Below are 12632 nucleotides of genomic sequence, written 5' to 3' on the forward strand. Positions count from 1 at the left end.
AGAGAGCCTTGAACTCACTACATAGCCCAAGCTTGCCTCAAATTCACAGCAATCCTCCTGCCTCAGCCTCAGGAATGCTGGAACTTTAGGCAGTGCCAGCATGCCCAGTCTTTCTTTATACAGCTTTATTATTTTGTATTCTTTGCATAAAGAATTACACGTTAACCAGTATTTTAACTCTTGCTAATTTTACTTTTATTGAAGACTCAAAAGAAAGCAATGTTTTGTAATACCATAACAATTTATGAAGACACAGTTAATGGACCCAATTTAATTTTTTATAGAATTAAAAAAGTCCCAAAGTGTTAGAGTTATCTAACAGAGAGAAGCACAATAGAGAAGCAATAAGTTAAAAAGAACAGGTTTATTGAGCAAGTGGAAAAGAGCATGCAACTCATGGTGATTAGGCTATCTCCTTCAACCAGGTACAGAGAGGCAGAGGGTTACATGACCTCTAATCGGAAGTAGCTCATAGGGTGGATATCAGTGACCTGTGAGGAACTGATTGGAATTCTCTTTGCACACAAACAGGAAAGGGGAATTGCAATTAGGGCTAAAGAAGGAGGAAGTGGTAAGCGTTACCACTTTGGCCTTCCTTCACATTAGACCACTGCCCCATAATTGTACAGCAATTTATACTAAGGCAAGACTCTTTTACAAAGTACTTCAATTTATATTTAACAGTTGAAGTTCTTGTATTTTGACTTACTTTCATAAAAGTTGTCATGGCTTAACTCTAACCAATGCACCTCCTCTTGTTCTGTATGCGCCAATAGATCCTTACAAGGATTAAGTTTCTAATCCTTGTAAAAACTTAAGTTTCAGCTTCTTGTTAACTTTCTACCCCTTTCCACATGTTATTGCTAATGAGCTGTCCTGAGATAATTAACTTTCTACTTCCTTCTCCAAATCTTATTGCAGATGTGCTATTCTGAGATAGGATAACGAAAGGCACCAAAAGCTCCAGATGTTATCAGAAGTAAGTCAACAGCTTAACAGCTCTGCGGGTTTTGTTTTTTTCTTCTCTCTCTTGCTTTTAAAATCCCTTTCTTCAGTCTTTGTGGCATGCAGTCTCTGTGTCAATCCTAAGGGGGCTGCGTCGCGAGGCCTGAAATAAAAGCCTTTGCTCCAAATTTCTTGATTCCTTGCTTCCTTGGATTTTATTTCGGGGTCCAAGCTATCTCAAAGTGAGTTCTTAGCTAGCAATACATTTATGAACATTTATCTCATTTATAATTAAAGTAATTTCTAGATTTGTTTATGAAAACTGATATATAAACAGACAGTAATTAATTTCTTGGTCAAAGAATAACAGCAAGAGTTGCTATACTTGAAACATAGCAATGGGTACTGAATTTTCAAAATCTAACAAAGATAAATACAATTGGCTGGGTGCAGTGGTGCATGCCTGTGATCCCAGCACTGGGGAGGATGAAGTAGGAGGGTAGGTTTGAGTTCAAGTTTAGGCTGGGCACATAGTGAGCCCAAGATCAATCTGAACTACCTACACAGTGAGATCCTGTCTCAAACAAAACAAAACAAAGATAAATATAATTATGATGATACAACAACCTGGTAAAAATGTGTGCTAACAAAACTGAAGAAATCTTTTTATTAAGTTTAAATTAACTCATTTGTCAAAGATTTGCCTAATTATATGAAACTATTCATAAAAAAATGAATCAAGTCAAGTTCACTTTTTTGTGATTGAACTTTACTATTTTATTTGCAGATCTTATGTTAGCTTAGGACCAAACTTTTGGTGAAATTATTCAGCTTGATTTTTTAAAAAAAATTAATTTTATTGGTACATTTTAGATATACCTAATAAAATTCATCATGGGAATTTGTATCTGTACAATGATACATCTTTCTTGTTTTCTTTCCTATTCCCCTCCCCTCCCTTCAACTCAAGAAATTTTGCGGGGGGAAAAAAAACCAAAAACAGAAAGAACAGAAAATAGAGAAAAATAGCAGATGATAAATGGAGTTGCATTTCAAACTTGTAAGACACACATAAAGGGGTAAATGAAAAAGTAAGAAATTATCCAATAGGAATTTAAGATAATTTTTCCAAAATATTACTTTTTTGGAACTATTCCCAAAACAGTTCCCCAGGAGCCTCCTAAAATGAATGAGGAAGCAAAAGTGAAAGCTATGAAATTCAGTTAGAATTCCCATCCAAATCAGAAGATTAGGCAGATGGTAGAAGAATAGATGCAGGAAGAGCAAAAATTAACACTTCCTTCACGTTAGAGTAAACGGAAGGAACTATTACACTCTGGATGGACAGAGTGCTTCTCTTAGGGGTGGCAGATCTAAGTGCACACCTATTCCCATTCCTCTTGGTACGTGCACCTGGGTAGGAGGTGAGGCCGGATGGGTAAATCGCCATCGCAAGGGCTTCTGGAAGTTAGTTCAAAGTCTCGCGAGAGATTCCCTGGCTGCCATCTTGGGTCGCGAGCGTGTTTACGAGCGCGGGCCGCGCTCCTCGCTGGGGCGGTGCGGGCCGTCGCTTCTTCCCCGCGGCCTGGCTGACAGGTCCGTAGGTGTGGGTGAGTGGGCATGATGCTAGGGAGCCTGGGGAAATTCGGGCTGTGCCTCGTGGAGCTGCCGGTTCCTGGAGCCGCGGCTGTATTTTCACTTTTGCTCGCCAAGGGTCTGTGGAATTTCTCTGGAAGGACCACGGGGCGTGGCGTGGGCTTCGAGTAAACCGAGAGGACCAAATCGCCAGGTCCTGGACGAGAGGGAACTCCTGCGTTTGAGCACGCCTGTCAGCCTTCCTCGCCAGTGCTCGCTACCAGTTCTAGTCTTGCAGTCCCTCTTGTCAGCTGCTGTCACTTGGGGGGCGGCGGTGCCGCGGCTCCTGGAGAAGGGACCCGGGACTCGGGTCCTGTCCACCGCGGTGCACCTAGCGGGCTCTGTGCTCCCGAGGGGAGAATGTCCCTGCGCTTCATGGAGGTGCTACAGAGAGGGAAGGTTTCAAAAGCTGTCAAACAGCAATCACAATGACGTTTCTTCCTGAGCTTTTTGAGCACATCAAGAAAATACAAAGACTCCTGACTTGGCGCTCAGCTTCAGCAGTTGCTGGTGACTCTTCTGTAGGAAAGGGACTGTGTTGGTAAGCAGGGGCTGCCCCCACCTTGCAGCCCCTAAGACTGCTGGTGAACGTGCAGCTGTAGTTGGGCTCCCCTCAACAGTCTCCTAGTTTTCTAAGGAGTACAGACTTACAGAAATGAAAGGCTTCACTGGCATGTATCAGAAAAATAAAACTATAAATTCAAATTACAATTATTTGTCCAGCTTCAATCTCGTTTTGCTGATGAATGAAAAAAAGTTACGTGTTGGTCTACCTTACTTCTTTTTTGAGCCAGGGTCTCGCTAGGTAGTACACGCTGGCCTTGAACTCACTTATACAGCCCAGGCTAGCCTTGAATTCATGGCATTCCTCTTGCCTCAGCCTTCCCAGAGCAGGGATTACAGGCTTGAGCCTCCATACCCGGATGTTGCCTATTTTAAAGTAACCTTAACTATTGAAGCACAAGCTTCAAAAGTTCATTTTCCAGTTAACAAAACTTCATTGGAGGAGGCATGTTTAGAGATTATTGAAAGTGCAGATTTAAGAAGCAAGAGTTAGTAGTATCACGAGAAAAAGGAAAAAAATATCTGAGTTGTTGGGGCCCCATTGTATTTGGAAAACATTATATTGAAGCATTGTTCTTGAAATGTTTAGTGTGCTTCCCTAGGTTAATGAGTGGTGTTAATGTCCAAGATACATGTGTGTGTTCGAGTGGGGTACAAAATGATTCAATCAAATGTGTGAAGCAAATATTAGAACTTTTACCTTTTAAAATGATTTGTTTTTAAAAATTGCTCCTTTCAGTGGATTTTATGATGGTCTAGTATATTAAAGTAATGTATAAAAGTATTCAAGTTAAATACAAAAATATGTTTGATGGTTTGTAAAGCCCAGAGACCAGTAGTCTAGAAAGTGCCATGTATATAAGTTATAAATAATTTAAGGGGTTTATTTCTATGAACATTTTATTTTATTAGAATACTTATTGAACTCTGGCCTGTCCTATCCCAGCCTAAGTTTATTGGTATGTTTTATGTAAATACAATGGTAACATTTATCAAAGGAATCTGTTCGTGTATGTGATTTTCCCCTGTTCCTTTACCCGCCTTTCAACCTCTTTTTCCCTCACTACTTACAAAAGCATTGTGTCCGTTTTTTTCTTTTCTCATGTTTTTCTTTTTCCGTCCTGCCTCCCCAGTTCCCCTTCCAATTTCACTGTTTTCTTCCTGTTTCACAATATCTATTACACATTTTGGTGCTTCCTGACAGTTTTGGTATAGCACACTGGAGAAACTATATTTATTTCACTTAAGAGTGTGTTCTCAGGGTGCATCCATTTGCCTAGAAAAAGTCTCAAGATTATCTTTTTATTATAGTTGATAGTACTCCACTATATAAAAGAACCATATCTTTATCCATTCATTGGCTGATATTCAATTGAGCTGTTTCCAAGATTTAGCTATTACAGACTGCTATAAACATGAATGTGTATATATTGCTGTGGTATGGTGCTTTTAGTTCTTTTGGGAGATGCCCAGAAGGGGAATACCTGGGTTCGATAGGACCTCTAGTTCTAGTTTTTGAGAAATCTCCACACCGATTTCTAAGTGGTTGCACCAGTCTACACTCAGTGTACAACAATGGAGAAGCATTTCTTCTTCGCATAGCCCTGGCTGTATTTGTTGTTGATTGATTGCTTGGTAATAGCCATTCTGTCTGGTGTAAGATTGTCTTGGTTACTTTTCTCTAGTTGCTAATACCTGACGCCCAAAATTAAGAAAGGAAAGGCTTATTTAAGCTCACAGTTTATGGAGGTTTCAGTCCAGAATTGGCTGGCTCCAAGGCGTGGTGTGGCACAGGGGCAACACTTAAAAGCAGCAGAAGACAGCAAAGAAACAAGAATAAAAGGGGGAAAGCAAGCTTCTTTTCTTCCCTTATATTCTAAACAGGTCACCCCCCCCCCTTTCCCTAACTGTAACCCTAACTCACAAATCTTCTCACCCACCTGTAGCACAGGACCAGGATGTTTACAGAGTAAGAACCCTGGCTCCTTGCTGAGTTGCTTAACTTCTAAACTTCTCAATCAGTTGCATTCTGTTTGACACAGTGTATCAATCATAACAGATGAAATGTCAGCCTTGGTTTACTTTTCTGAAATGAGAGGTGATGTTGAACATTTTTTCCTCTATTTAGTTCCTGTTTCTTAATTCTTCATCTGAGAAGTGACTGTTCATTTCAGATGTCCATTTTTGGATTGGACCTTTAAATTTGGGGGTCTGGGTTTTTTAGTTGTTTATATGGTCTAGACAATAATCCTTTATCTGAGGAACAGCTGGCAAGTTTTTTTTTTTCCACACTGGGTTGTCTATTCACCCTGATGGTGGTTGCTCTTGTTGGGCAAAAAGCTTTTAATAAGATGAGATGCCAGTTGATTGTGATCGTTCCTGTGCATTTGTGGTTTTGTTCATAAAGTCTTTGCTTACATCTATGTCTTTAAGAGTTCTGTCTTCCAGCACATCGTATTTCTGTTTTAATACTGACATCTTTGATCTATTTTGATTTTAGTTTACTTCATGGTGAAAGGTATGGTCTAGTTTTAATGTTTGGCATGTGGAAAGCCAGTTTTTCCAGCATCATTTATTAAAGAGGCTTGTTTTTCCCTTCCAGTAAACATGTTGGGCTGCTCTTTTAAAGATAAGGCAGCTGAGTATGTCTGTATGTATTTCTGCACCTTCTACCATTGATCCTCAGGCCTGTAAGTGTGTGTGTGTGTGTGTGTGTGTGTGTTTCCCTCCAGTACCATGCTGTTTGTTCATCACGGTACTTTTGTAGTAGTTTCAGGTCAGGGATTATGATGCCGCTGCGTTGCCTTTGTTGCCTTGAATGGTCTTTGCTATTCTAGGTTTCTTTTGCTTTCAAGTGAGTTTTAGGATTGTTTTTTTCTAATTCTGTGAGATACGCTGTTGGAATTTTGATTGGTTTTGCATTAAATCTGTGTAACAATTTTGGTACTATGCCTATTTTCACAATATTGGATCAAGAACAAAGGATATTTTTCGTTTTCTTGTATCCTCTTCAGTGTCCTTTTTCAGACTACTGTAGTTTTCAGTGTAGAGGTCTTTTACTTCTTTAGATTGATTGCTTGGTATTTCATTTTTTTGAATGTTACTGTGAAAGGTGTTGCTCTCCTTAATTTCTCTTTTAGTGAGTTTGTTATTCCTGTACAGAAAGGCTATTGAGTGTTGACTTTGTATCCAGCTATGCTACTGAATTGGGTTATTAAATCTAGAAGTCTTTCAGTGGAGTTTCTGTTGTCTTCTATGTTGAGTATCATACCATCTACAAATAATGATACTTTTTTCCTTATGCTGATTCATTTTTATTCCTTTCTCTTGTCTAATCACTCTGGCTAATGTTTCCAGGACTATATTGAATAAGAGTATTAACAGTGGATATCCTTGTCTTGATTGTGACTTTAGAGTGAAAGTTTTCAGTTTTTGTCCATTTGGTATGATGTTGGCTGTTGGCTTTCCGTAGGTGACTTTTTCAGCTTGAGATAAAGATCATCTATTTTGATTTTCTGTAGGGTTTTTTCTTGAGTGTTGTCAAATGCTTCTTCTGCATATACTGAGATGATCATATAGTTTTTGTCCTTGGGTCTGTTAATTTTGAGTTGTGTGTGTTAAACCTTGCACCCCAGGGATGAATGCTACTTGATCATGGTATATAATCTTGTTGATGATCAGCTGCATTCTGTTTGCCAGTATCTTGTTGAGAATTCTTATATCTATGTTCTTTAGAGAGACTGGACTGTAGTTGTTTTTTTTTTTTTGCTTGGATAGTTCTCTGGTCTTGGTATCAGGGTAATGTTTGCTTCCAGGAATGAGTTTGGGAGTTTGCTTCCTTTTCAGTTTCACTAAAGAATTTCAGAAGTACCATACTTCTCTAAATGTCGTGTACAATTCAACAGTGAATCCTTCGGGACCTGAGTTTTTCTTCATGGTAGGGTTTTAATTACATATTCCTTTTCATTGATTGATATTGGCTTACTAGAATGCTGGTATCTTCTTGTTGCAGCCTTAGTAATTCAGATGTATCTAAGAATATGTCCATTTCTTCTACATTTTTCATCTTATCAGAATATAGGTGCCTGAAGTAGTTATTGATAATCTTCTGGATTTCTACAGAATCTCTTCATTCCTAATTGCATGTATTTGAGTCTTCCCTTTTTTGGTAAAGTTGGCTAAGGGTCTGTCAGTTTTATTCACTCTATTAAGAAACCAACTTTTGGATTCATTGATTCTTTGTATTGTTTTCTTAGTCTTTATTGCATTAATTTCTGTTTTAATGTGTATCATTTTCTCCCTCATATGAGCTTTGGACTTAACTTGTTCTTTTTGTAGAAGCTTGAGGTACAGTATTAGGCTTGGTATGTTATTCTGATTTGAGGATTCTCTTCTATAAATTTCCCTTATAGGACTGCCTTCATTGTGTCCCATAGTGTCTGGTATGTTGTATTGGCATTATTGTTTAATTGTAGAAATTAACTCTTCAATTTCAACTTTGACCTGTTGGTTGTTCAGGATGGTGTTAATTTCTATATATTTATGAAGTTTCTATACATTTCAGTTCCTTTGCATTTTCTTACTCTGTGAAAAAATAAGTGGTGTATTTTGGAGAATGTTCTCCGTGTAGTTGAAGAGAATGTGTATTCTGCTATTTTGGGATGGAACACTCTGTAAACATCACCTAAATCCATTGTTCAGAAGTTTGCTTTAGTTTCGGTATTTCTTTGTTGATTTTTTGTTTAGATGATCTATTTGTGATGGTGTATTGAGGTCCCCCATTAATTATATTACTACTTATTTGATTTTTCATTTTTGTTATTATTTGTTTTATATAGTTGGGTTCACAGGTATTTTGTGTATTTTATGATTGTTATCTGTTTGTCTTAGATGGATCCCTCACAAGGATATAATGGCTTTGTCTATCTTGATCAGTCTGAGTTTGAGATCTACTTTGTCTGCACAAAGAATAGCTATTCTTGCTTTTATTCCGGTTTACTGCCACATACTGTTTTCTATCCTGTGGCTTTCAGTCTGTGAATTTGTTTTTGAATTAAATGTGTTTCTTGTAGGCAGCATACTGTTGGATCTTGCTTCTTGCTTCTGCTATTCTGTTTCTTTTGACTGGTAAACTGAAATCATTTACATTGATGGTTATAACCAATATGTATTGACTTATCCTTGTCATGTTATTTCCTATTTTTGGTCTCCTGTCCTTCCCCCTCTTTAATTGCTTGCTTTGCCAGGTGAATTGAGTTGTAGCCCTCATTATCTCTTTAGTATGTCCTTCAGAACATTTCAGAGTGCTGCTTTAGTGGTCATGTTTTGCAAATATCTTATTTTTCCATCAATTTTGAAAGTTTTGCAGTGTATATCAGGTAGGTTAGAGCTTTTATTTTAGGATTCGAAATGCTTCACTCCAAATTGTCCTTGACTTCAAGGTTTGTGTTGATAAGCCTTCCTTATTCTGAGGAGCTTTGCCTTATAGGTGATTTTTTTTCTCTAACATCTTTTAATATTCAATTCTGTGTTGAATTTCTGGAATCTTGACCATTATATTCCTTGGTGTAGATACTTTCTTTATCGTAGTTAGTTGGAGTTTTGCATGCCTCACTTGTTTGGATGTCAAATTTTTTTTCCCTTCTGGGGAAGTTTTCTGCCAGTACTTCAGTGAACAAGTTTGTTTGTTTTTAAATAAGTTTGTAATTTTCATTGACTCTGAGGAATCTTATGTTATTCTTATTTTGCATCATTTAGCAGCTGTTGGATTGATTTTTCATGGTCCCTCATTATTTTTAAGTAATCTTTCTTTTCATGATCGCTAACCACAATCCTCTTTTATATCTGGTATTCTGCCATCACATTGGCTTATTCTGCTGCATATACTTTCAATCGAATTTTTAATTTCCTAGATATCTGTTTGATCATTCATGGATTCCTATCATTCCTATTTTGGGCTTTCCTAGTTTCCATCATTTTCCTAAGTGTCTCTCTCTCTCTTTTTTTATTCTTCTGTATGTGCTCTGCATTCACTGACCATGTCTTTCTTCATGGTCACTAACTGTTTATTTATATGACAGATTATTTTTATTTTATTTTATTTTTTAGAGCCTTGTTATCTGCTTTATTACCTCCTCTCTTATCACTTCTGAGAATCGAGTTGGATGGCTTTCAAATGATTTCTCTTCATTGCCCCTAGATTAGAGCTGGAAGTCTGAGGTTGCATCTTGCTTAAGTGTCTTGTCATTTTCTTTTATTTTACTTTAATTTCTGGATTGATGCTTGTAAATTGCTTATGGTAGGAAGCTTTATTACTGGTATTGAGAACCCTTAGGGAATGACTACTTTTCAGGGATGTCTTTTAGGCATAGCTGGCTTTTGGATTTTGAGTCTGTTGCAAGATCCTGTCTCTTCAATTTATTACAGATGAGAAATTGCTGTATATTTGACATAATCCTTGGTTCTTTGACACTGCCTATGATATTGTTTCAGGAAGAGCTACTGATTAGAATAATTATGTCACCTTTGCTAAAATAGTACAATCAGCTATGACAATGGCTCAGACACAGCACAGAATATGACAAATTGTAGTAACTACTAATCTGTCACCTTTAACATAAGAACTAGGTTTGTGGTCATATATGAAAGTCTAAAACACACTAGGAAATTGAATACAGTAAATAGGCCCTCAGTATGGTGATTTGACCCTCATAGGAGAAAAAAGGGTTAAGGGGAAGAAACAGAAATAGAAGAAAAGGAAGAGATTAGCAGTAAAGCTGGAAGACAGAGGAAGATGACTCAAACTTTGGGAAACTGTTGAAGAAGCCAGGAAAAAAACCCAAGAAAAAATAAAAACAAACCAGAATAATAAGAAAAAAATCTAGAAACACAGTTTACACTAATATAAACAAATAATAAATAATCAATAAAAAGAAAACAAAAATAAGAAGAGCAAAAAAGAAAGTCTACTTTTTTTGGTGTGTCTGCTGGTAGACAGAGGGGACTGAAAGAGCCCATATCCATGTCAATTGATCCCAGCCAGCCAGCCGTAGATTTATGGTGGGATAGTGGATAATCCTGGGAAACTTCAGTTTCCATTCTGCTAAAGTTTAGGCTGATTTCTGACTGTGAAGCTGGACCTCAATTTGATTAGCCTGCAATACTCTGTGTTCTTCCTGCTGATTTGAATTTAGGTCTCTGTTGGCTTGAACTCAGCTCCTTGATCTCTTGCCAACTTGGACTCAGTTCTGCTTCACCTTGGCACTGGGAGTTGCTAAATGGACCTGGCCTGCAGCTGGTCTAAGTTCCAAGCTCAGTTCATTCCTCTCCAAGATGGCTACTGGTTAGTTGCCTTCTTCTGGGGAGCATCTGAACCTGAGTAACTCACTATCCACTGCAGTTTTCATTCTACTGGTATATTTCTCTGTGTAGACCTATGGGATTGCCAGTAGTTGCTGTTCATCTGTAGATTTGAGCCAGCCCTCCCATGGAGTCAGAACTCAAGGAGAAAGCAGTACTTCCTTCCTTGGTGAGATGTCTCTCCCTGCTTTCCCTGTGGACTTTTAATTCTCATTTCAGATCCTTGCTGGATCCTAGGAACCCCCTTCCCTCTTTTTCTGCTTCCTTACATTACTATATTCCAGTATCTGGACACTAAATTTTGGAGAGCTTGTTTTTGTGCTGTTCACTATTCTGCAATCTTCCCAGAAGTCTCTTTTACTGTGTTTAAATCAGTGACCACTTACCAAATCTAATGACTGGTTTGGTACTTTACTTTTGATGGCACTTTACGTTTGCTAGTTCAGTCAGTGAATGAAAAAGCTGAGTAGTCTTTTTAGTGCTATTCAGCTTTATTACAGTTTTAGCACTACTGTTACAATCTTTTATTTCAGCTGCCTTTTCTTGCACAACACTTTTTTACTTTCATTTTTACTTCTCTGATCTATTTCATTTCGGTTTCCTTTGTTTTTGCCATTATCCGCTAACATGTGAATAACCTAAAGGGTTCTCCTTTGGTCAGCTGACTGTTATAACCCTATATGATATTGGATGATCAGTCAAGACCCCTGTCCTGTATTCTAACCTGCATTTTCAACCAATTGTAGATCAAAACCTTCTATATTTGTCATAAGCATAGCAGAAATTTGACATGTTTAAAGTCATAGTTATTGTACATCTGTTAAAATAGCTACAGTGATCAAAAGCAGTCTTGACAATAGGAAGTACACCTGGCAAATAGCAAAACACCTGGAATTGTCATATGGGATTCCAAAATCCCATATGGAACCATACCTTTGGACAGCAGTTTGACATTATTTATAAAGTGAACACACACTTCCCATCTACTTCTAGATATTTACACAATTTAAAAATGCTTAATGTTTATATAAACACCTATGAATATTTGTAGCAACTTCATTATAATGCTCTAAAACTAAAAAACCACTGAAATGTTATTCAAATAATAAATGAGTAAGCTGACATCAGAATACTATTGAGCAATAAGGTGCAAATGATATGTGTCAACAACATTTGTGGCTTTCAAATACTAAATAAAAGAAGCCACACTCAAAAGATCACATGTTATATGATTCCATTTATATGGCATTTAGGAAAAGCAGCTAAAATGTAAATCATCTCAGGGACAGGATAAGGAGAAGGCCGTTTGGAATAACTTGATGGTTGTTTTGAGGGCAGAGGAACTGTTCTGTCCTGACATAGTTTTAAAGCCTGTGCATTTGTTATATTCATAGACTTGTATGTTAAAAGGGTGATTTTTACTTTAGGTAAATTAAAAATAAATAGAAAATACATAAATTCATTATTGAACTTGATGAAGAGTGAGAGAAAATATTCTTTGTATATAAGTTGCAGATGTATTGTGTTGGTCTGTGTAATCAGTCAGCCTGTATTTAGTTGCCTTAGAGCAGTGGTGGAAAACCAGCAGCTGCTATTATCACTGAAAGCTCTAAAAGGCTTACTGTCACTGCCCTAGAGCAAGATACTACCTAGTTTGAGAGTTATTTGGGTCTGTTTTCTGCTTTTTCCTTAAGATTCTATGGCGAGTCTAGGAAAAGATAACTACAGAATGAAAAGTTATAAGAATAAAGCCCTAAATCCTCAGGAGATGCGTAGGAGAGAAGAAGAAGGAATACAGCTTCGTAAACAAAAAAGGGAAGAACAGGTAGGATTTTAAAGTATTTCATTTTATTTGACAAAAAAGTTCTGTAAATCCATGAATCAAACCCCTGTGCTGTTTTTAATCACTGAGGAATGACATTTATGTTTGAATAAATCTCTTATATTTTTACCCCACTGCTAAGAAATTTTTACTGTTGAATCATTTCCATGTTTCCTTGTAAAAGTTGCTTGCCACACTACCAAAACTGTGAATTAAGTTTATTGTTGCTTTGGGGTGTTCCTAGCTTTTTAAATTAATTATAGTAATCTTCTAATGTTAGTTATTCTCTTTTTCCTGTAGTCATAAG

General features: G+C 37.4%; 1 protein-coding gene across 8 annotated transcripts in view; it reads left to right on the forward strand.

Moving 5' to 3' along the window:
- Positions 1 to 2422: 2422 nt before the first annotated feature.
- Positions 2423 to 12632, forward strand: part of Kpna5 (karyopherin subunit alpha 5) — an 80670-nt gene continuing 70460 nt past the window's right edge. For 5 of the 8 annotated variants that reach the window (XR_010042715.1, XR_010042716.1, XR_010042717.1 and 2 more), the window contains exons 1-2: positions 2446 to 3121; positions 12198 to 12328. Coding sequence is in view for 4 of the 8 variants with exons in the window: in XM_063235025.1 (XP_063091095.1) it covers positions 12203 to 12328 (126 nt within the window). In the remaining 4 variants the exon portion in view is untranslated. Of the gene's footprint in view, positions 3122 to 12197; positions 12329 to 12632 lie in introns of all 8 variants that reach the window. The other 3 variants (XM_005008136.4, XR_010042718.1, XM_063235027.1) reach the window with 3 other exon arrangements.

Source organism: Cavia porcellus, unplaced genomic scaffold (assembly GCF_034190915.1).
Source record: "Cavia porcellus strain 051 isolate PalLab524CR breed Dunkin Hartley unplaced genomic scaffold, mCavPor4.1 scaffold_24, whole genome shotgun sequence".
In the NCBI taxonomy this organism is placed as follows: Eukaryota; Metazoa; Chordata; class Mammalia; order Rodentia; family Caviidae; genus Cavia; species Cavia porcellus.